The sequence below is a fragment of the Malus domestica genome, chromosome 13 (genome assembly GCF_042453785.1).
Source record: "Malus domestica chromosome 13, GDT2T_hap1".
Classification (NCBI taxonomy): Eukaryota; Viridiplantae; Streptophyta; class Magnoliopsida; order Rosales; family Rosaceae; genus Malus; species Malus domestica.
This window is the reverse complement of record NC_091673.1, coordinates 19,566,224-19,591,312: the sequence shown is the minus strand read 5'-3', so window position 1 is coordinate 19,591,312 and position 25,089 is coordinate 19,566,224. Positions and strand designations below refer to the sequence as shown.

Genomic DNA, 25,089 nt, shown 5'->3' with positions numbered 1-25,089 from the left:
AACATTAACGGGAAAATCTATGGAAGTAGTGGAAGTTATGGTGAGGAGAAGGATAAATATTATGTGCCTACAAGAAACTAAGTGGGTTGGTCTTAAGGCAAAGGATCTAGAAAACTCAGGGTTTAAGCTTTGGTATTCGGGCACAAATAGAACGAGAAACGGTGTTGGCATCATTGTGGACAAGACCTTGACACAAGATGTTGTAGATGTCAAGAGGGTAGGAGATAGAATCATGGCAATCAAGATTGTAATAGGACAAGAACTCATCAATGTGATTAGTGCGTACGCACCTCAAGTAGGGTTGGATATGAGTTCGAAGGAGAAATTTTGGGAAGACCTTGGAGACTTGGTGCAAGGAATTGCTCAGACGGAGAAGTTATTTATAAGAGGAGATTTAAATGGACACGTGGGCAGGGAGACATGCAACTATGGAGGTTTTCATGGTGGCCATGGTTTTGGGGAGAGAAATGAGGATGGGGAAGCTATCTTGGATTTTGCAATGGCATATGATCTCTTCTTAGCCAACACCTTCTTTAAGAAGAGAGAAAAACATGTGATCACCTACAAGAGTGGGTCGTCAAAAACACAAATAGATTTTCTTCTAATGAGGAAAGGGGATCGTATAACTTGTAAGGATTGCAAAGTTATACCGGGGGAGAGCTTGGCTAATCAACATCGCTTGTTGGTGATGGATGTACATATCAAAAGAGTGAGAAAAAAGAACAAGACTTGGAAGTGCCCAAGGACTAGATGGTGGAATCTAAAAGGAGAAAAACAAGTCATTTTCAAAGAGCAAGTAATCACCCAGTGTGTATGGGATAGAGAGGAGGAAGCTAGCCAAAGGTGGGATTCCATGGCTAGCTATATCCGAAAAGTAGCAAAAGAGGTATTAGGAGAGTCCAAGGGTTTTGCTCCACACCAAAAGGAATCTTGGTGGTGGAATTAGGAGGTACAAACAAAGGTGAAGGCTAAGAAGGAATGTTGTAAAGCCTTATACAAGGATAGGATCGATGAAAATGGTGAAAGGTATAGAAGAACGAAGCAAGAGGCGAAGAAAGCTGTGAGAGAAGCTAAGTTAGCGGCTTATGACGATATGTATAAGCGACTAGATACCAAAGAAGGAGAGTTGGATATCTATAAACTAGCTAGAGCAAGGGAAAAGAAGACAAGAGACCTAAACCAAGTGAGGTGCATCAAGGATGAGGATGGAAAGGTTCTTGCTACAGAGAACGCGGTCAAAGACAGATAGAGAGGTTATTTTCATAATCTTTTCAATGAAGGACATGAAAGGAGTACTCCTTTAGGGGAGTTGAGTAACTCAGAAGAGTGTAGAAACTACTCATTTTATCGTCGAATCAGGAAGGAAGAAGTGGTTGTAGCTTTGAAGAAGATGAAGCATAGAAAAGCAGTGGGCCCAGACGATATACCGATTGAAGTATGGAAAGCCTTGGGAGAGACAGGTATAGCATGGCTCACTGACCTTTTCAATAGGATTTTGAAAACGAAGAAGATGCCAAACGAGTGGCGAAAAAGCACCTTGGTGCCTATTTACAAGAATAAGGGCGACGTACAAAATTGCATGAACTATAGGGGTATTAAGCTAATGAGTCATACAATGAAGCTCTGGGAGAGAGTCATTGAGCATAGATTGAGGCAAAAGACACGGGTTTCGGACAACCAATTCGGGTTCATGCCAGGACGCTCAACCATGGAGGCAATCTATCTCTTACGAAGATTGATGGAAAGATATAGAGATGGGAAAAAGGATTTACACATGGTCTTTATAGATTTGGAAAAAGTGTATGATAGGGTCCCAAGAGACATTCTTTGGAGGATTTTAGAGAAGAAAGGAGTACGAGTAGCATATATCCAAGCTATAAAGGATATGTATGAAGGAGCAAAGACTGCCGTAAGAACTCATGAAGGACAAACCGAAAGCTTCCCCATAACTGTAGGATTACATCAAGGCTCATCCTTAAGTCCTTACCTTTTTGCGTTGGTAATGGATGAGTTAACAGGACATATTCAAGATGATATTCCTTGGTGTATGCTTTTCGCAGACGATATAGTGTTGATAGATGAAACTCAGGAATGGGTAAATGCGAAGCTTAACCTTTGGAGAGAAGTGTTGGAATCTAAAGGTCTTCGCCTAAGCCGATCAAAGACAGAATATATGAAGTGCAAGTTCAGTGCAAATGGAGGCCAAAATGAGTTAGGGGTGAGGATCGGAGATCAGGAAATACCAAAGAGACACTGTTTTCGCTACCTATGATCTATCTTGCAAAAAAACAGAGAATTAGATGGAGATCTCAACCATAGAATACAAGCTGGATGGATGAAGTGGAAGAGTGCATCCGGCGCGTTGTGTGATCGTCGTATGCCACTGAAGCTTAAGGGAAAATTTTATAGGACGGCAATAAGGCCGGCGATGCTGTATGGCACAGAATGTTAGGTGGTAAAGCATCAACACGTACACAAAATGGGTGTAGCGGAGATGAGGATGCTTCGTTGGATGTGTGGGCACACGAGAAAGGATAAGATTAGGAATGAGGATATCCGAGGTAAAGTAGGAGTAGCCGAAATTGAAGGAAAACTGAGAGAAAATCGGTTACGGTGGTTTGGACATGTGCAAAGAAAGCCTACTGACGCTTCGGTTAGAAGATGCGACTACGGGACAGAGGTTCAGGGCCGAAGGGGTAGAGGAAGACCTAGGAAAACTTTGGAAGAGACTCTAAGAAAAGACTTAGAGTACTTGGATCTAACGGAGGACATGACACAAGATCGAGCACAATGGCGTTCTAAGATTCATATAGCCGACCCGACTCAGTGACTTGGATTTTTCAAGTCTCTAATCGAGAAGTTTTCCCCACTTGGGAAATTAAGGGAACACTACCTTAACCTACATGCTCCACTCACAAAGCTTCAACATACAAGCTTCAACATACAAGCTTCAACAAAAGAAAAATTCAAAGAACTTAGTGAAGAAGGCTTTGGTGTATTTAACACAATACGTTGAAATGAAACAAAGCTTAGTTATTGATATCTCTAAGAAATTACAAATATGTACATATACACGAGTCAAAATAAACAAACAAGAGGGAGCCTTCACAAAGGTTGCTTAGGAGAAGTCTCAGCAGTCGGCAGAGCCCCAGAAAGAGAAGGCACCGGAGGGGGATCATTCGGAGCTTCCGTACTGGACAGCACCCTAAAAAGAGGAGGCATCGGAGGTTGATTATTTGGAGCTTCATTACGCGGTACAGCCCCAGAAGACGAAGGCAATAAATGCCTTTGGAACAAACCCACAAACCTCTGATGATTATGTAAAATCTGACCATCAGATTCCTTCATCTGGTCAAGCTTCCTCTTCATGTTTGTAGCATAGTCATGTGCGAGCCGGTGCAACTGTTTATTCTCATGCTTGAGCCCTCTAATCTCCTGTTTGAGACACATCACTTCAGCCACCAATGATTCAACTTGGCGGGTTCGAGCAAATAGGCGTTGGGCCATATTAGACACATAACCTACACACTGAACACTGAGAGCCAGAGAATCCTTAACAGCCAACTCATCAGACCGTTTGGAAAGTAGTCTGTTATCTTTGGGTGTGAGAAGGTTCCTGGCCACCACCGCAGCGGTCATATCATTCTTCATCACGGAATCCCCAACAGTAAGAGGACCAGTAGGGGATAAGAAGGATGGGCGCCATATGTTGTCTGGAGAAGGCGTGGCTGCCTCTTCAACAAGGTTCAAGTCAAAACGACGATCGGAAGGGCCAAACATTTTCAAAGGTGTTGAAGAGAAAAGACGTCGGACAAATCAAAATCTTAGAAATACAAGAAGGGAGCTTCTACTGGTGGAGATTCAAGTGTGCTTTGGAACTTAATACCAGCCTCTATAAAAATCTGCACTCGATGGAGCTTCAGAAATCGAAGAGGCGCCTGCTCAGAAATCGAAAAGGCGTTTGCTTTCTCAAAAGTTGGGCTGCTCAGAGACCACGAGGGTTGATCTTAGGAATTGAAGAGGCGTTTGCTTTCTCAAAAGCTGGGCTGCTCAAAGACCACGAAGGTCGATCGCAGAAATCGAAGAGGCGCTTGCTTTCTCAAAAGCTGGGCTGCTCAGAGACCACGAGGGTCGATCTCAGAAATCGAAGAGGCACCTGCTTTTTCAGCCTTGTCAGCACCTGTCACATGCACACTCAACTTTGCGGAAATTACGGGCATTCTGTCGAAGATTTCTGGTGAAGTAGAAAGCACATGAATGTTACTGTTCAATCATCCACTTTCCACACGCAACATCAGCTCACGGGTACCACAGATAACTTTGCCAAAAATCTCTGACAAAGTTTAGATACGTGAAGCTTGCAGCTCCCATTATATCGCTATGACCAAGAAGGGTAAAAGAATAGCAAAGAAACAACACTAACAAAGTTTAGACACATAAATTTTGAAGGTCTAACTACCATATTATTACCCACAAGGGTAAAGGAACAGGACCACTGCTGGATAATTGGAAAGTCCATGTGTGTCAACCTCTATGCTCCGTGGCAAGGTAGACTATCAAACAGGCCTAACCTTTACTCACATTCGAGAAAACACTCCCAACAAGATTGCTTGCTTCCAGATCGAAGAGGCACCGTCCTCCGAATCTCGAGAGCCAGACTCCCAACATGATTACTTTCTCAAAAAGCGACGAAACACCGCTCTCCGAATCTCGAGAGCCAGACTCTTAGCAGGATTGCTTTCTCAAAAATCGAAGAGGCACCGTTCTCCGAATCTCGAGAGACAGATCCCCGACATGATTACTTGTTCGAAAACCGAAGAGGCACCGCTTTCTCAACTTCGAGAGCCACTTAGATAAAGCTTGTCTGTAATCCTCACACCGCTTTCTCAACTTCGAGAGCCAGATCTCCTTGGATAAAGCTTGTCTGTAATCTTCACACGTAATATCAGCTTTCCAGATACCACAGACCACTTTTTCAAAGTGCTCTGACAGAGTTAAAACACGTGAAGCTGGCAGCTCCCACTACCGTGCTATGACCAAGCAGGGTAAAAGAATAGTATTACTCATTCTTGTTAGGGAGACTCCTATATATGTCGACCTCCATCCTCAACGGACAGGCAGAGCTAAAAAAATGCTCAACCCTTCCTCATATCTGATAGGGCACTCCTAACGAAGCCTCACGAAATACTCAGCTTTCTTTCCCCCCGAGAATACCTCTGCAAACAAGCTACACCAGAGCAAGAATATCTCATATCATCAGGGTTAAAAGCAAGAGTATCCCATATCATGCTTTTTCCCTGTCTTTTCCTTTGGCCTTGTTCTTACCTGCAAGACAAGGAGAAAGAGAGCAATCAGTCAGCACTTGGAATCAAGCTTCCAGTCCGGAACTGACTGCCTGGAACCCCATTGCTCTCGAGTACTCATCTTCAACATCTTATGCTTCCCGAGAAGATACCACATATGCCTGAGGAACAAATAGGGCAAGTGAGAAGGATACAAGGAAGCATGTGCAGACAAGCGCAACAGAACACGTGCCGATACATCCACTACTTTGTCAACAGCAAAAGTATCCCATATCAGCAGGGTCGAACGTACTCTAGATTTGATGGACTTGTTTTGACCCTCAAATTCTTCAGTCGGCCTTATACTCTGGCGGAAACAAGAAAACCCTCCAGCCCAGTTCAAGAATAAGCCTGTGGAAAGTTACTTCTTCAAAAACAAAAGTATCTCATATCACCTTTTCTCATTTTCTTCTCTTTATCCTTCATGCTACCTGCAAGATAAGGAGAAGGATAACAATCAGTCGGAACTCGAAATCAAACTTCTGATCTGGGACTGATTGCTTGGAGCTCTGATTGCTTACCTTGTCTGTCACCTCTTTCAGCAGATCCCCTAGCTCGGCGACTTGGGGGACTCCTACTACATGGTTTGTATCGCGCTTGACCAAGCCTGAAACTACAAGTAAGCGTCAAGTGAAATTGATACATTACCTTGTGCATCTCCACTAGTTAAAGATACCACCCCTGGAGGGAGGAAGAGTACTTCCAAAGAAGATGTCACATCTACCTATGAGACAGATAACGCAAGTGAAGACGATACCACACTTCGGTACTTAAAAGTTTCGTGATTACGAGATCATTCTTCCCCAATATTTCCTAATGTCATTTGTACTAAATCATTCACTTGTACTCACTAAAGGAGAGCTTGAACCTATATACTGTGTAAACCCTTCACAATTAATGAGAACTCCTTTACTCCATGGACGTAGCCAATCTGGGTGAACCACGTACATCTTGTGTTTGCTTCCTGTCTCTATCCATTTACATACTTATCCACACTAATGACCGGAGCAATCTAGCGAAGATCACAAACTTAATATTTAAGATGATATTCTTTGGTGTATGCTTTTCGCAAACGATATAGTGTTGATAGATGAAACGCAGGAAGGTGTAAACGCGAAGCTTAACCTTTGGAGAGAAGTGTTGGAATCTAAAGGTCTTCGCCTATGCCGATCAAAGACAGAATATATGGAGTGCAAGTTCAGTGCAAACGGAGGCCAAAATGAGTTAGGGGTGAGGATCGGAGATCAGGAAATACCAAAGAGCGACCGTTTTCGCTACCTAGGATCTATCTTGCAAAAGAACGGAGAATTTGATGGAGATCTCACCCATAGAGTACAAGCTGGATGGATGAAGTGGAAGAGTGCATCCGGCGTGTTGTGTGAACGTCGTAGGCCACTGAAGCTCAAGGGAAAATTTTATAGGACGACAATAAGGCCGGCAATGCTGTATGGCATAGAATGTTGGGCGGTGAAGCATCAACACGTAGGTGTAGTGGAGATGAGGATGCTTCGTTGAATGTGTGGGCACACGAGAAAGGATAAGATTAGGAATGAGGTAATCCGAGGTAAAGTAGGAGTAGCCGAAATTGAAGGAAATTGGAGAGAAAATCGGTTACGGTGGTTTGGACATGTGCAAAGAAGGCCTACTGACGCTCCGGTTCGAAGATGTGACCACGGGACAGAGGTTCGGGGCCGAAGGGGTAGAGGAAGACCTAGGAAAACTTTGGAAGAGACCCTAAGAAAAGACTTAGAGTACTTGGATCTAACGGAGGACATGACACAAAACCGAGAGCAATGGCGTTCTAGGATTCATATAGCCGACCCCACTTAGTGGGAAAAGTTTTTGTTGTTGTTGTTGTTGAATTGTTTATCGACGACTTGAAGTGAATATCTATAGGCAGCTTTTAGATTTTGCTACACTAGTGTAGTTGTGGTTATGGTAGTAGCATAGTGGAATACCAGGATTTTGTGGTAATCTCTCTCTCTTGGAATACCAGGATCTTTTGAGCATCATGCACACTTTTTATTATCTAACAGCCACCCCATTGTTAGTCCTCCCTCAATGGATCTTCCTATAATTTTATTGCCTTTGTAGATGGAAGTCGGAATCGAAGATTGTCTGCATATTATTGAGTTTGAGTACAACAAGAGCCAAGTAGGTCAAAATGTATTTCATGACCAGGGTCTTGTGTTGTCATTAGTGGTTTACATGCGTGAGATGAAATCCGGAAACAATGGCTGTTTTCTGCTTGACATTTATCTGTTTGTGATGTTCAGTCCCAGCAGGAGATTCCCCTATTGAACTTGATGTTTACAATTCAAAGGGCCTGGTGTGGCCTGGTTGGTACATCTTGCCTAGTTGGATCAACGGGAGGAACAAAGTGAAGAAACAAATTCATTAGATTCTTCCATCTTGCTAACCAAATAAACGGCGTCTCGTACTCTTACCTAGCCTTTGGCGCCTTCTACTTTCATTCACGACCCAAGCTTCGATTTCAATCTGAACTAAATGTTGATGAGGTTTGTAGTATTCTAATATGAAGGGGAGAGGCATAAAGTTTAGAAGGAAAAACACTCAAGGGGATCTCTTGCTAGGTTCGACATAGAAGCACAGGTCTGACATAGGATTATAGACTATATAAATGTTTAGATCATGTATTTATGTCTAATTACTCTAAGTTTAATACATTATTTGATATCAAAGATTCCAAATAAGTGTGTTTCATTTTGTGAATTATGAATTGTATCAATGATATTGGATTTTATTTTAGTTTGGAAACCTGTAGTAAATTTCACATTTAACAATTTTGGTGAAGCTACTAAAAATAATGTCATTGTGGCGTCTCATTTGACCCCAAATAATTTTTTTTAAACCTGTTGCCAATTATTTGCGATGTTTAGTTTGCCGTCGCAAGTCTGTAGTAAATAATATTTGCGACGTGCTCAAAGCGTCGCATATAAATGACCAACATTTACGACGCCTAGTTGTTGCTACGCGTTATTTTCCGTTGCATGCTCGTTGTAAAAGGGCTATTGCGACGCTTTTAGCTACTTTTGCGACACGTTTTGACCGTCGCAAAAGGCCCTTTTTTGTAGTGTTATGTCCTACACTATTAACTTTCTTTAAAGCTTGCTCTGGATTTATAGGTTCTTTTTAAAGTTTGGCACTAAATTGCTTTTCTTTTCTTGGGGTGCAAGGAAACGGAGGAATAGAAAGAATCAAATTCTGGATTTATCAAACACTTTGTAGATCTTCCATGCATTTTGCAGTTGGAATCTTTTGGTAAATACTTAACCTTTTAATCAAAGCCTATATATGCCAATAGGTTTTGTAAGTAGCATTAGCATCAAATAATTAATTGCTTTTTTCTTGGTAAGTACCAAAATGTTTACACTTTTAGCTTAATAGAAAATGATAAATTGAGACAAACTTGGAACCTAATAATCAATATTAGCAAACCATAAACTTATTTCGTGACTATCACGATATTGTTTCAATATTCTACTTTTGCTTGCAATTTTGTTCTCTCTAGGACATTAAAGTGCAGTTTTGGTTTTCAAGTTTCACCGCCAAATACCAACTGTTTGATTGATCTCTCTGTGAGATTGGATATATGATTTAAAAATTCTATTAATTAATGTTAATTGTGATTAAAAAATAGACTATGCTTTACCTGATCAAAAAACAGAAACTGCATGTGTGTATTATGAGAGGAAGCAGAGAGCAATCTGTCTCAGTTTTGGAATGTACTGGAATCAAAGAAGCTAACTCAAGGTGCTAACTTTGAATTTTCCTGAAATATCTCCTCTCTTTTTTTTTATTAATTATTTTAGACGTAGGAAATCTCCATGTTTTATCTAGTAGTTGAAAATATAAATTTTGGACTTCTTCCATTTAGTTATTTGGGAGTTTGAATTTATAAATGTAGATTTGTGTTTGTTTGCCCAGCTGCTATTTCCAAGCTGGAGGAGGCATTGTGGATTAATAATAGGAAATATGATGCTCTGTGATGCTGGGAAATGCTTAAACTGCTTGCTCATTTTGCACTCGGACTAGAATGAGGCAAAGGTTCCAAAAGGTGTTGCAGTGCTTCCTAAAGGCTTTCAATGAGGTACTTCCACTTACAAATCTCAAAGAAACTATATTATTTTTTTAACTTTCTATGTGTAATAAGGAGGGTTGTGAGATTGACTGCATAATTTGTAATTTGGGCTTAGTGACTTATAAAATTGCAATTTCAAAGATCTTAAATTACAGCTTAATTATCCATTTTTGAAATTATTGTGCACAATAATTGGTAAACGTAATGCTATTAGAAAATTTTTATTACTGTGATTGTGCATTTCTTACTGTGTATTTGCTTTAGCTTAATTATTTTAAATTAGGGGTGGTTGAAAGTTGGAATTTTATTCATGCAGTTTGTGCAGAGAAGAGTATCTCATTACAAGGAACTCAATCCAACAGAACATTTACTACTCTTAAAAGCATTTTGTGAACTCCAAGCTCAAGTCAATCCTTAATTTTCATCTACTTTTTATTTCTCTATGTCTAGGTGATTTACAAGGTTTGCAACCATTAAGTCACCCAACTTTATATTGACAACTGTGTTTCTAATTGTTGATGTCAATTAAAATACAATTATTCAGGTTATTAGATTTTATTTACTATATGTTAACATATTTATTTTAATAATTACCACTTGCTTTGATGCGTAGAAAATGCTAATTATGTGACAAGAAAATAATCTTATTTTCTGTTTAATAAAACTCATAATTAGAGAAACTGTTTGAAGAGAATGATAAATAATTATTCATGCAATTTGTAATCCCGCAGCAACATGCGGGCATTACTAGCTAATTCCCACTAAATTTCTGCTCTTAGAGGCCCAATGTCTTCGTATTTTCATGTGTATTTCCTTTAAATTCATTTAGTTATGTAATTTGGCCTATAGCTTTCGTATTTCTTCCTAAGTATCGTAATGGTATTCAGTTATGAAATGATGAAAATCAGCTTCTTTTTTTTTTTTTTTTTTTTCAGTTCTTTCTCTTTACTTCAGTTTTAGGCAAGCACAACACAGAGTATCCAAAGTCCTCGCTCTTCGAGGCATAAAAAGAAATCTAACCGAACTAGCATTTCATTCTGTATTCAATCGTTTAGTTAAAAAATCAAATTTAGTGACAAACATTGTATGTCAGCAACCTCCAATAATGGGACACCTGTACTCATACTTTATCTCAAGCTTCCTAATACGGAAATAAACACTCCATGCAAATCACGTATTGACATCAATCAGACTTTTCTTTTATTTATGGCAAAAACAAACCCAATCAAGCAAACATGTTAGTTATGAACTTCAAAATCAATAATCTTTTTGGAGCACCAACTCATATTCCGAACTTTTGAATCATAATCCGAACTTTTAAATCTAAACCAGGGTAGCAGTATTTTCTATTTTGATTTTAGTGAACTCAATCTAAATGTTATTTATCTCTAACAATTAAACAACTATTAAGTCATGTCACCCCAATTAGTACGTCTTAAGAAGTGTTAGATAATTATGTAGCATTCATTTTGTCAATATACTGAATCAACCAAAACTTAACAAATTGGATTGGATGAACCTTAAGCTATATAAGGATTGGACCTAAGCTTAACTATAATAATAAGAGAAATGCTAAGGGGGCTCTTTTAAAAGTGAAACTCTCCATAGACTCTCTGCAACCTTACAATTTAACGGTACTTTTCATGCAAACATAATAAAACATTGTGCCAAAAACATGAGGTGGCAAAGAGTATGACTTTTGAGAGAGTCCCTTAGCATTTCTTTGATACAATAATAATAAATATAACCATGTTCCAACTAATAACATCATTTTTTAATATAAATGATATTTCTTTAGCATTTCTTTGATACTATAATAATAAATATAACCATGTTCCAACTAATAACATCATTTTTTAATATAAACGATATTTCTACTCTAAGCTGACCAAGGTGAAGGGGGAGGGGGATGGTCAAACTTGGGACATAGTGGGTTGAAGAGAAAAACCCTAACCTCACCATGACAATCGACCACTTGCCTAACATCGTTTTTAAGTAGACATTTGTTTGTGAGTTGTTATGAACACTCCATGAAGATCATCTTGGACTTCTAATTTATTTAGACATTAAATTTTTTTTGTCATAGTGTAGAATGACAATTTTAGAGTGCCAATAATAGCACCCAAAATATTACCAGAAAAAATTTGTACAAGGAGTACAATACATTTTTGTTAACTACATTGAAATGTTTGGGAATTGAGGAGAAAATCAAGAAGAAACAATGAACAGAAGGATGAACACAGAGGTCTTAGAGAGAGAAATATGATTTGTATTGACTGAAAGAATGAAGATTACACACTTTGTTTTTATACTAGTAAACCTAACAACTCTAACCAATACTAACAAATTTGCTAAATATCTTTCTAATTGTATTGCTGACTTGTACCCTTAATACTCCCCCTCAATCTCAACTGGGGAAACCCAGTTTGAGATTGGAAGAACATATCTGCAATCACTGCTATGAAACCAGAAAACATAACACATAATTGAACCATCTGCAATCTTGCAATCCCTATTCATCCACCTCAAAATCATTCCATGTCATAATATCTTCATCTATATCACCTTGTTTCATATCAAAACCATTTTCATCCCAGTTATTGAGCAAGTGATCTTACTGTTGTAAACACCTTCCAACTTGATTATGATGCACATAAAGACTAGTGACTGAAAGTTGCTGAAATAATTGCAGAGCTAAATTGCTATCTTGAATATGGGAAACAAAGCTGAGAATCATGACTGGAAGTTCTGCTCACTAATAACACTAGTTGCTTCTATTCCCATTCAGTTGAAGCCAAAGCCAAGAATTGATTACACTCTGACGGCTGTTGGTGGAAGCTTAACAGCCCTCCCTGGAATTTCAGATATGATTGATGATACCGTGGAATCCATTGTCATAGACATGCTCCAGTGGCCACACAGGATTGTTGTTCCAAATGGTGGTGTGCCTGTTGATACAAGTGAAGTTGTTGTCTACACTCGTCCACTGTTCAAGGTTATAGATAACAATATGAATCCTGTTTGGGACCAAACATTGTAGTTGATTGCAAAAGACACTGATGTCTACACCTCTGTAGCTACTGCAAACCAAATTACACCCGTTGCATATACAATCTTCCCATCCAAAAAATCCAATATTCCTCTGCCTCTTGCAGGAGCTTCAATCAAAGAACAACCTCTTATAAAGTTGTAACACACCCTCAGGCCGGTTATCACAATTTCTTGCAGGATTACCCTTTGTGGGATTTATCGTCAACAATCTCATTCAACTTGGCTTCGACCTTTAATATTTACAAAAACAGAAAATTAACAAACTATGGTGTGGCATCGACCTTAACTATAGCACCACGGGATCACCCTTTGTGGATTTTATTAAAAAACTTCTTTGAACAATGACATTGGCCTTCACAATTTCAACAACAGAAAATCAACATCTATGTAGGATTACCCTTCGTGGGATTTACCTACTCACATCACGGAATTACCCTTCGTGGGATTTACCGTTAAAAACTTCTTTTACCTTTCTTGGGTTTTACCTATTCACATCATGGAATTACCCTTCGTGGGATTTACCGTTAACAACTTCTTCAAACACTTCATCGTATAATCGGACTTAAAGTAGATACATGCTAAAAATCAAGCTGGTTAGACTCGACATTATAGGCTATGATAAGGAAATATACAACACAAACTCCTCAATAAGCACTTGAACAAGCTTCTTAGACATTACACTTCTCATTTTGGCATAAACCATAATCTAAACAACCATAAACTTGTACATGCCAGAATGCAAGAATTCACACTCACTTCTCCAAATATATCAAGAGTTGCAGAATACCAGTGAAGCAGAAAGACAAAAATTGGACATCATACATATTGCACAATACATGATTATGAAAAACTTAGCAAATCAAATAGAGGCCATCACAAACACTAATCTTGACACAAATGTCACAAACAACTAGAAGAACCCAGAAAAGATTCACAAGAAAGAAGACTTTGAGCTATTTAATACTCAACATATCAACTGAATGACTTCATGCCCATAACAACAAACTAATTGATTCACATAATACTGAAACTTAACCTTCACATGAAAATTTTGAGTTGGGCATTTCGGCAAACACTTGGACTACACAAAAGTCTCAGTGACTCGGTTGATCGGCGATTTTTCACAGAGCTCGCAGCCATGGCTCCTCCAACTCTTCTCGGCCCTCCAGAGTCCAGCGAACCCGCAACGGGCGAACTCTTCATTGACCTGATGGTCTCGAGTTTCAACATATCGATAAAAAGAAGCCCCCCGATAGGCCTGACAGAGAACAACTTGCCACCTACCTCTCCACCGACAACCCCTGCCTCGATCTCTTCTTTTCTTTTCTTTTTTCCACGTGGTGCCAACCAACACACATTCAGTTGTGGTTTCACGGTTGCGGAATTCGATTCAGGGATAGGAGAGAAGAAGGAAGGAAATTGAGTCCCAAGTAAGCAGTTGATTTTGTTTCTTAACCGAACCCTTCTTATCTATCTTTCTTTTCCCCAGCTCCACATTCTTAGTGGCTCTTTCACTCGGCTGCAAATCGAGTTCTATCAAGGCGGCGACAGGAGGAAGAACAACGTTCTTGTTAGAGGAAGTGAGCAAAGAAGGATCCCCAATTGCCATATCTTTAAGCTTTGCCTGTTGAACTTGAGTGTTATCAATCAACTCAGGAACATAACCATCATACTTTCCTTCAACGGAATCGGACACTTGCCCAGAAGCTGATGCTTTTCCTTTCTCGGAATCCGACATTTTCCCATAATATTTTCTTTCTCAAAACTCGATCGACTGAAATATGAAAAACTTGATGAAAAACTGAAAAATTCCTGAATTCAAGGACTGAAAATCAACCTAGAAGTGACAGGATGATCGCGGAAGCACCAAAGAACTTGACGGAATTTCTGAAGAAAATCTGAAGAGAAAATAAAACTAGAAGATGAAATCTAATAAAAAGGAAAAAACGGAACCACCAAAATCCATTGCGTGAGGCTGGTGGCTATGATACTATGTTAACTACATTAAAATGTTTGGGAATTGAAGAGAAAATCAAGAAGAAATTATGAACAGAAGGATGAACACATAGATCTAGGGAGAGAGAGTTTAGAGAGAGAAATATGATTTGCATTGATTGAAAGAATGAATATTACGCACTTTGTTTTTATACTAGTAAGCCTAACAACTCTAATCAAATACTAACAAATTCGCTAACTATATTCCTAATTGTATTGCTGACTTGTACCCTTAATAATTTTTATATTACCAGAAAGAACTTGTATAAGGAGGAGTACCATACATTTTTATATATATTTGTCGATAATAACACCAAAGGTTTTAGAGAAAAATCCTTCATTTTGGCATCTCTTTCATCCTTAGGAGTAAGAAGTCAAGCGTGATATCTCTTATTACATGTCCATCATATAACAAAAGTTAACAAAATTTTAGAAAATGCCTCTACAATAAACATAAGTAACAATTACAATGACTTTCAAGCCATATATAGCCATTAAAATTAAGAAGGGTGGAAATATATTTCAAAACAAAGACGAAGAAAAATGGTATATTACATGCACAACCAAAAGGATTTCAAAACAAGTTGTAATTGCTTCTACTTCAATTACACAAACCAAAAGCAAACATATATCAACTTCATTTTTATTATTGCTTCGCAAATGAAATAAAGCCCATTGTAAAATTACATCAAACTGGAACGGTTCTAGCAGAAGCTGCCTGCTGCTGTGGGGCCTCTTCTTCTTCTTCATTCTCACCTGTCAACTCCTCAAGTGATTTTCCCTTGGATTCCGGCACCAAGAATGTAAAAACCATGCCGAAAAAGTTGATCACACCAAGCATAATTAGAGAATTCTTCACACCAATGCCAGGTGGGTAGCCTGCATCAGTCTTTGTAGGATTCTTGTCTTGTGCTGCATACAAAAACCCAAATGCCCCAACGATTGCTCCAGCCTTTCCGGCTGCAGCTGATATTCCATGACATGTAGACCTCAAACGCGCAGGGAAAATCTCAGCGGGTACAACAAATGTGGTGGCATTGGGTCCGAAATTGGCAAAGAAAAAGGTGAATGAGTAAATCACAACGAACCCAATATTGTTGGCCTTTAGGGTCCAGTGGTGGTAAGGAATTGCCAAAGCAAACATGAACACAGTCATGAAGAAGAATCCCATCAGTTGGATTGCAAATCTGCCCATGTAATCAATGAATGCAACAGTGAACCAGTATCCAGGGACAGTGCTGCACATAGCTATTAGGGTTTGTGCTCTTGCAATTCTGTACACCTCATGGATTGCATTCATGCTCTCTGCTTTCGGGATCCACCCAATTGCGCTAAAGATGTCTTTTTGGAACAGATTTTGGCTGTAGAAGGCAATGTCTAGCAAGAACCAAGTAGAAGTGGTGCCAAGCAAGTGAAGACCGTGGCGAGCAGCGAATTGCTTGGTGAACAAGCCAAAGCTATTGGACTTCTCTTCAGTAATCTTCTCTAGTTTCTCATCTTCAGCTTCAAGCTGAACTTGGAGAACCTTAGACATGTCTTTGGCAGCCTGCTTAGCATTTTTCGCTACGAGGGCTGTGTAACGAGCTGTCTCAGGCATTTTCATACGCCAGTAGTAAGTTAAAAGAGCAGGAAGGGCGCCAACCATTAGAATGATACGCCAGACAAAGTCGGCTTGAGGTGCAAGAGAAGCACCTCTGTCCACAGAGTATGCAGGAGCCTTGAAAGCGTGATCAAACGCGGATGACACAATCAAAGCCACAATCCCACCAGTCAAAATCCCAAATCCTTGCATGGCAAACACCGCGGCAATAAATGCCCCACGAGTCTTTTTATTGGCATACTCGGACATGATTGTGGCTGAGAGGGGATAGTCACCACCAATGCCAAACCCAAGCCAGAACCGGAAGAAACAAAGTGTGGAGATCACACTTTTTGGGTGATCCGAAAACGAAAGGCCTGACGCAACGGAGCATAAAACCATGAGAATAAGGGTCATACCATAGACCTTTTTTCGACCCATTTTGTCTCCGAGCCAACCAAAGAAGAGCTGGCCGGCTAAGGTGCCACATAGAGCCACACCGTTAACAGCAGCAGCCACATTGGGAGGCAATGTGCCGGGTTTTGGGTGAGTTAGGTCGGTGTAGTAAATACGACCGAGTAACTTGGACACCAAGGAAATGCAGAAGAGATCGTAAGCATCAGTGAAAAATCCCATTCCAGCAATCACAATTGCTGTGAAGTGGTACAATTGAGTCTTGGCCACATCTAGTGCATTAAGCACTCCCAATTGCTCTCTAGCCATTGCTTGCTACAAGGCTTAGTAATTGTCACAACTTATAACAATGTTAATCTTCCTCTCCACTAGTTCACTGTAAATTAAGTTCATCTGCATAAGAAAAAGGAGTAATGATCAACTGAAGCAAGAAAATAGAAAGAAAATAAACTACATGTGCAACTTAATTGAGCATATGATAAATAAATAAAAAAAATCCCATCTTTATTGTCACAAATTAAAATCCACAACCTTTGTAGAAGCATATCAGTTAAAAGAAAAATTCGCTCATGACTATTTGAACTAATGGAGAAGAAACTTCTTTTTAATCCTTTAATAAGATGAAGTCTAGATTAATACCTGGTACAAGATTTAAAATTGAGTTGAGTCCTTTGATTTTATTTAAATGCCAACATTTATATACCATGTCATGTTATTTATTTATTTATTTGTAATTTCCGGATTTTTCTTTTCCTAAGTTTGCACTAATTCATTAAAATATATTTCGGTACAGATATTTAGTAAAGTAATTTATTATAATTATATTTCAATACAAACATCTAGATACACTAATTTATTATAATATAATTCGATAATATTTAAGTACAGACATTTCAATATAAAAAAATCAATTTAATATATTCACTACTATAATTTCAGGACACTTATGCAAACATTTCTCTACACTTATGTGGTGGCATGAAATAAAACACATTAAATAACAAAAATAGAATATAATTTTAGTAAAAAGAAACTTCAAAGAATTAAAATCAATATGTAATCTAACACTTTTTTTTTTAATTTCGATCTTTTTTATATTTAATGTTCAAAAGCCCCTTTGTTTTTCTAGTATTGAATCATATAGTCCGTGGAGTGGAGACAAAAGGGAGCGTACGATATTGAATTTTCAAATTCTTGTCTTTTACTCACTACAGGCCCGCATAAATTAAATTAATGGGAATTTTATTCACTGCAGGCCTGCATCGATGAAATTGATGGATCAACTACTTGGCTAAAGCCTAACGCATGTACATACTTGTGTTTAAAGCAATAATTTTGGGAAATTAACTGTGGTTAATAACTGACTTTCACACACTAACAGTAAATTTGTTCTAAAACGTCACTCAATAGGGATATTTTTGTTTTTCAAATATTGTTTTAAAACGTCACTTAGGGAATTCTTTAACAAGAGGAATCTTCATTTTTAAAAAAAAAATGGGGACACTCTCTTGACTGTTGGATTTGGCTTTAAAGAAATTGTGTAGTTGAGATTGTATGGTCTGTGATTTAATCTCAACCACACAATTTCATTAAAGATAATCCAACGATCAAGATGGTGTCTCTATTTAAAAAAAAAATGAGAATCCCTCTTGTCAGAGCTGTCAATAGTGGCATCTCTCTTTTAAAATCAAAGTCTCAAGTCTCGTCTCCTATAGATGGCTGCAAATTACCAAAGATACAGCAAACTATATTTAAGTATCTCTCCCCCTAACTTCTCAATTATGTAGTAAAAAAATCCCTCGTTCCAAGATGGCATCACTGTATATATATAATACAATTAACCCATAGTAACTTTTTGTTTGTAGGAAATGAGTCTTTTGGTTTTGACATAGCAGAAGTTATATGATAACGAGATCACGAACGGGCATCTTTGTAGCTTTGGAGCTCCAGGGATTTGAGAGAAACTCTCAAATTTCAATTGAATAATAGACAAATAAAATACAACCCTAAAGATGTTTCTACAGTCTTGGGAAAAAACTAGAAGCAAAAGTAAACAAAACAGGAAAAAAACAAAAATACCAAAAACATCGTTTAAAAACTTAAGCACCCTTGTTAACCCTTCAGTTCAAACCGTAATTAAAATATCAAAATTCATCTCATATCTTGGCAAAGCTATGAGTTCTGGAAAGATATCAGAAGTCCAAATTGGACACCGAAAACTCAAAAAACTCTATTCACGCAGCTATCCTGAATTTGTCATTTGAATCATCTCTTCCATTGGCCAAAGAAAAAAATCATCTCTTCCATTGCCCAACCGATATAGTAACTTTTTGGTTTAACCCAACATTTAAGTGGTTTCAAAATACACCAAATTTGTGCATTTATTTTGACCTTGATAGTAAATATAGAATTAAATTAAAAAATTCATAATTATATTTATTTATTTAGCTATGATAATTAAATATCTAAAATACTTTTTTTTTTCTACTCAAAACACTTTTTTTTTGTTGTTGAAATAATATATAATACAATTTTATATCTATGAAAAATATGTAATTAACATTTTCATTTACCTATAAAAGGGATACAAAACAATTATACAAATGAAAATATTACTTCATACCAAAGATACCAAGACAATTATATACTTAAGTCAAAGATTTATAAGCATTTAGCAAATTTTAAGACATGTAGAAGCAAAAGAAATATATATTATCTTTAGTTATTGTTATCACCATGACAAACTCCAATATAAATTATTCCTCCATATAAGGTAGAATAATACGGACAAAAAGAAAAAAAGTTGAAGAACTTAGCATGGAATTGACAATAAGCAATAAATTTTTGTTTCTATCCATTTTTAAATTTAGGGACAGATTGAGAATGAAGCATCTGACTAATTTTAATAAAGTTGACTATTCTAATATTCACTAAAAAAAATGACTTATATCAAGTTTTCTCTTATCTATCACACGAAAACGGAAAGTTATGCTAAGCGATATAGTAGTTTAAATCAAAAACGAAAGTTTTCTGGGTTTTTCTAAAATACTCCAGAAAATTTGGGCTAAAATATTTTCTATTGAAGGAATTAAAGACAGAAAGGTGGAACAAAAGGCCTGCATGGGGATGACTTGCAAGTTGCTTTGATTGAAGAAAAGAAAAAATATCAAATTATCTCATATGTGAATGCTAAGATACTTAAACATTGACCTAAAAAAAACTAACATACCTAAACAAGTCGAATCAACAAACACTACGTATTTTCTATTCCACATATGAATCTTAGCTATAAGTTTTTGAAGTTAGTGGGACCCTATACTCTGCGTGAAACTCTTACTGTTTATGATGAAATAGAAAATTATGTATCTATTTCATAAACTGAAATTTAGATTATTTATTTGAATACGCAAAACAAATTGAAATATAAGAACTGGGAAAGTTTCAAACTTTCAACGAAGAGCCCAATTGCGCGCATAAAAAAGCTTTGACTCATGAACAAGTATAAAAGTTCGTAAGATAAGAAAAGAAATAAAATTCAGCAGCACAAAGTTAGTAGACCCCTCAACTTCCAAGGAAGATCAAGTGCTACCCTATTTGCCTGGTAACAACCGTTACCTTTTAAAAAGGTAAAGTCTATCTCTACTTTAAGTAGCCCTATCAAGTTCCCAAATTAAGAAAACCAGCTCCAAAAAAGTGAAAGTTTTTTCATGCATAAAAGTCTGAATATATATATATATATATATATATACACACACATATTTCGCAGGTTCAAAGAAAAACTGAGTTTGCAGGGACTAATTACCTGCTGCTTGTTGAACTTAACATTTTGAGGAGGGAGATGAGGATGTGTAGTTGGTTGATGGCGTGGATGTCAATGAAGAAAGTAGCTATTTAAAGGGTTACTGAGCCTTCAACGGCAAGAATCAATTCTAGCATCTATTAGAATATTCCTGCCTTGAACTTCAACCTTGCCTGCTTGAAAGTCAACTCTTGGACAAAGTCTCCCTCGCTCCAATTTCCTTCAATTTATTAACGATTAAATTCTCTCTCCGATTAACTCACAGTTTCTTCTTGGCATTTCCTCGATCGGTTATTTTATTCTGATTTACTAGCTTCCAAAGCTTGTTAAATAACACCACTTTTGTATGAACTTACAGAGATGAATGATCTTAACCACTATTTAAGATACAAGTCCATTTTAAATTGTTAATAGTATACATTGAAGAAACAAAAATAGAGTAAACATGGTTGTGGTAAAGGCAAAAAAGTATCTGTTGGAAATTCCAGAGTGTAAATCAATCATTGGAGCACCAGTCACGTTGTAATTTTATTAAAGAGATGCAGAAAAATAAATACAGAACCAGATAAGACGATACGTAGCAACCATGAAGGTAGTGTCATGCCATTCCGTTATATATTTTAAATAGGAACTTTAACAGAAAGTTTTCGGTATTGTTTATTTTAACGAAAAATCACATTTTTACATTAAAAAGTTAATTATGATATTATTCACTTTATCCTTTATTTTATCCTTATCGTTAAAACTTAAAGTTTTTAAACCATTTTTATTAGTTTTTCTATTTTAAATTGGGTTTCTTGCGCTTATCATATTGCGTGTAAACAATGAAGAGTGAAAGAATTTTTTTTATTCCAATTCATAATATTAATAAATTCCATCATCATCAACATCTTAATTATTATGTTCTGTTAGTTTAATTTTCTATTGCGGATTTGATGTTATATATTTTTTTAATGCTATTTTGGAAGTTGGAAGTCATGGTCTAATATTCATCAATCATGTGAAAGAAAATGGATAACACGAGAAGGACGTTGTGTGCCACTAAAGTAGCAGTGATGCAAGCAAAATGTTCATCAATCGTTTTTTGCCTTTCGTACACTATTTTTTATTTTTGCAATCAGAGAATAAATTAAATTAAAACAACAAAAATTATATTTTTTTTTACAAACTATAGCGTCGGTGCATTAATTTGTTAGTTGTTGTGGGGGTGGGGGAGATGATCGAATCCACATTATGGTGCATAGATATAATTATTTTTCGTTATTGTGGTAAAATGTCATCTACAAAACAACAAAATAATTAAACATAGATGTCTAAAGGAAAATAAAACAAAAAACAAAACAAAAAAGAGTTTTTATCATTTTTCTCGTCTAAATTGCTTTTTACACTTCAAGAGTTCCACTTGCATTTTTAGTTTTGTGTTTGTCTTTAGGAGTGCAACATGAAGTGACTTCTGTTTGTGAATTTTAATCGTGCCGACATACAATGGTAAGACACATCACCTGACCAGCTCGGTTGGTTGTTACAATTTATACCCAATTTTGCACTATCAACCCATATGTTTGGAGCGGTAAAATTAAAAGATCAAGATGATTTTCAGCCTGCGTTCCTGGTTTTGGACTAGTTGGTTGACAGACCAGAAAGAAAGATCTGAGTCTCGGCTCAGTAATGTATTGCATGGCCGAATCCTATGTGAAGTAGAATCGCTTAGAGATCAAGATTGGTTTCTGGCGTGGCTGAGTCTAGTCGAAGTAAGACTATTTGAGGATCAGAGTTGGGTTTTTTGGAAAGATTGGGGACGATCAATAGATTAATTTATGGATATAGTATGACTTGATCACATAATAAGTCTAGGTTGGAATTCCTAATTTGAGTCGAAGTAGGCGAGACTCGGTGGTAATTGAGTTTCGGTGGGAGAATGATTTGTAAGAATATTAAGGATAATTCCAAGTATGTCTAAGATTATATTTTGAGAATACTATCAAACTCTACAACTTGAACATCAAGTAATCTGTTCCTATAAATGCAAGAGTTTGGCAAAGTGAGAAGTACCCTCTTCTTCTTGTATCTTTTGTATTTCAATTTCTATTTATTGTTTACTACGACCGGTAAGGTTTATATCTCTGACAAAATGTTACTTTTTTTTTTTCACTTTATAAAACTCTGTCTTACTGTCAAGTTTTTTTGGGGGCGTTTAGATTTGTGTTCATAAAATCAACATGTTATTAGGTTAAGTCCAGTATATTATCTTTTATCCACTTTTATTTCCATTACAGGCATTTAATATTTAAAAATATTATAGATAAATTAAAATGTTCTAATTTCATGCATATCTTCTAACAAAAAAAAAAGAAAAATTAATATATGAACACAAATCCATCTGCAGAACATACGACCCTAAGTCAAGTAACAAATATATGAATGCATACTTCACCTATAAGAGAGAAACCTAGCTAAAAGGTATACAAATATAATATACTTACAAGCAAGACATATTAATTTGTAATACAGGTTGATTATAAAAATGAATATGTCATATGGGTAAATCAATACAATAAATATATAATATAGGTTGATTATAAAAATTAAATAAATAATCTATAAATGGATTTTGGAGTAGGAAGAAGAATAAGAAATAATAAAATAAAAAGTGTTGTGGGTATAATTTACTGAACAATTATGGAGGCCATAGAGAGAGGGGTGTGGCATTAGTAGAGAGAAGAGAGAGATGTGTAATTGTGAGGTGTGTTCTATTCCACCTCATTGTGCCTTTATTTATAGTAGTAGGAAAGGTTAATTCCTTACCCTTTTAGGATTACAACTCTTAATAGGTAATCAACTCCTTATAGGAATATAAAAAGATATTCCTATATTTACTAAGATTTACACAATCACATTCCTAATATAATAGGACCGCAACACTTCCCCTTGAGTGTGTAAATACTCAAGTAAATGGCGCATCATGTCTTCAGCGATGAAGTAAAGTTGATGAAGTCGTCAGCACAATGAGCAAATGTGAGTCTCAGATCAATAGAAGAATGCATAAAAAGGTAAAACTCATAAAACTTTGCTATGGTAAAACCTTGCTATGGTAAAACCTAAGGTGGGGGAAAAACCCATAGTCTAAGGAGAAAAGTGAGAAGTTGCATTAACTCAAAACTATATGTCTTTTGGACGCAAGTAAAAGAGCTCACAAGGGTATAATCAGCCTAGGATGAGTGCCTCGTTAAAACTTAGTTAGGTAGTAAAAACCCAGTGGGAAAAATGCTTCTAATCATAGGGAAAAAGAGTACATTAAGATCAAGTGAGTATACTTCTGGATACTCCCCCTGAGTTTGACATAACTTTCAAATGAGAACTACAAGCATTGCATATGATAGTTAGGCATAGCAATTCCTCGGACAAGCTTCTGGAAGGTTGACTTTAGTAGTGATGTCGTGTAGAGGTCGGTAAGGTTGTCTGGGATCAGCTTGCATGACTTCAATCTCTGATGCTTTGTTGATGTAGATGTAGACGCAATATGTCTTGGCATTGACTTCGTTAATGTATCATGTCTTGGTCGGGTGGATACATACTGCATAATCTTCATGGATCGTCGTTGGTACTCAACGATGGATGAAAACGTATCAAGTACTTCAAATATGCTCAACAATAACTCCTAACCATGTCTCACTTATGGCATAGTGAAGCAAGGTGAGTCTTGGAATGATTTGAATATTTCGCAACTAAGGTCATATCATGGATTTTCAAGATATTGCGATATCCCTAATGGTAAAGACAAAACCATTCGGAGATTTTCCTTGTGCAGGTTTGATAAGTAACCGGCGTCAACATAACAAAGAAGGCAAGCATCATTTTGAGGATCAGGGGGGTTGGATCTATTGGAGATGCGTTGGCTGCATCTTTACCAAGATCAATAGCGAATGAGATGTCATGTCTTAATACAATGAGTTAAGTATAATGAAGCACAAAGTTGAACTTAGATATGGAATTTCGGATTCCATAACCTCTTCAAGGGTCTCATTTGCATATAACGTATGGACGATCACAAGTATATTCAAAGGTAACACCTTCAGAGTATAGTTTGACTAGTAGACCAAAATAATGTCAGAACAATGCTTCAATCTTTAGGTCAAGGCATAGATGAGTTTTCCCAAGATCCTTCATCTCAAATTCCATCTTTAGGTGCGAAGCAGTTTTCTCAAGCTCTTCCAAAGTCTTTGTGAGAATCGTGTTAACGACATAAACTGTAACTCTAGCAATTCGAATAAGACTTTATGGTTTAACACGCAAGGGCATAATTCATCCATGACTGATCAAATAATCACTTAGACAGGTATACCACATCCGTCGGATTGTAAGTGAATGCCTTAAACAATTTAAGAGGGTGTTCCGTGGTTTGGAACTATTTGAACCAGTTTATGTAATTCTTTGGGAACTTACATGTAAATCTCCGTATCAATATCCCAATGGAGAAAACACTAATCACATTTCATAATGCTGCTATCAATCATAGGACGTTTGAGAGAAATCTTACATCGTAAAGCGTGCATCATATTGCATTATTTCATTCATCTCATAACGCTTCCTTTCCCACTTGTAACAATAGGGTTACCTTGGGCGGTGTAGGAACGACAGGTCCAAACACACTTTGGTAAGGAATTTGACCTGGATTGTAATTTCAGTTGTCCAATCAGTTTCTATGTTGTCACTTAATCAACGGAACACGATTCGATGTTGTCGTTTTTCATTTATGTTTGTAGCTACCATATAAGTGAAAACATCATCGATGGTAATCTCATTTCAA

General features: G+C 37.1%; 1 protein-coding gene and 1 long non-coding RNA gene across 2 annotated transcripts; one reads left to right on the top strand and one right to left on the bottom strand.

The window, feature by feature from the left end:
• Positions 1–9,001: 9,001 nt before the first annotated feature.
• Positions 9,002–9,959, top strand: LOC139190352 (uncharacterized). The gene is made up of 3 exons (XR_011574528.1): positions 9,002–9,116; positions 9,291–9,453; positions 9,761–9,959. It is a non-coding gene; the product is annotated as an uncharacterized lncRNA (long non-coding RNA).
• A 5,031-nt stretch (positions 9,960–14,990) lies between these two features.
• On the bottom strand, positions 14,991–20,487 carry LOC103444734 (probable inorganic phosphate transporter 1-3). Its single transcript, XM_008383685.4, has 2 exons — positions 20,286–20,487; positions 14,991–16,876 (listed from the first exon to the last, which is right to left on the bottom strand). Exon 2 carries the CDS (start codon positions 16,790–16,792, stop codon positions 15,179–15,181), a length of 1,614 nt encoding a protein of 537 aa, XP_008381907.3. The 5' UTR covers positions 16,793–16,876; positions 20,286–20,487; the 3' UTR covers positions 14,991–15,178.
• Between the last annotated feature and the right edge of the window lie 4,602 nt (positions 20,488–25,089).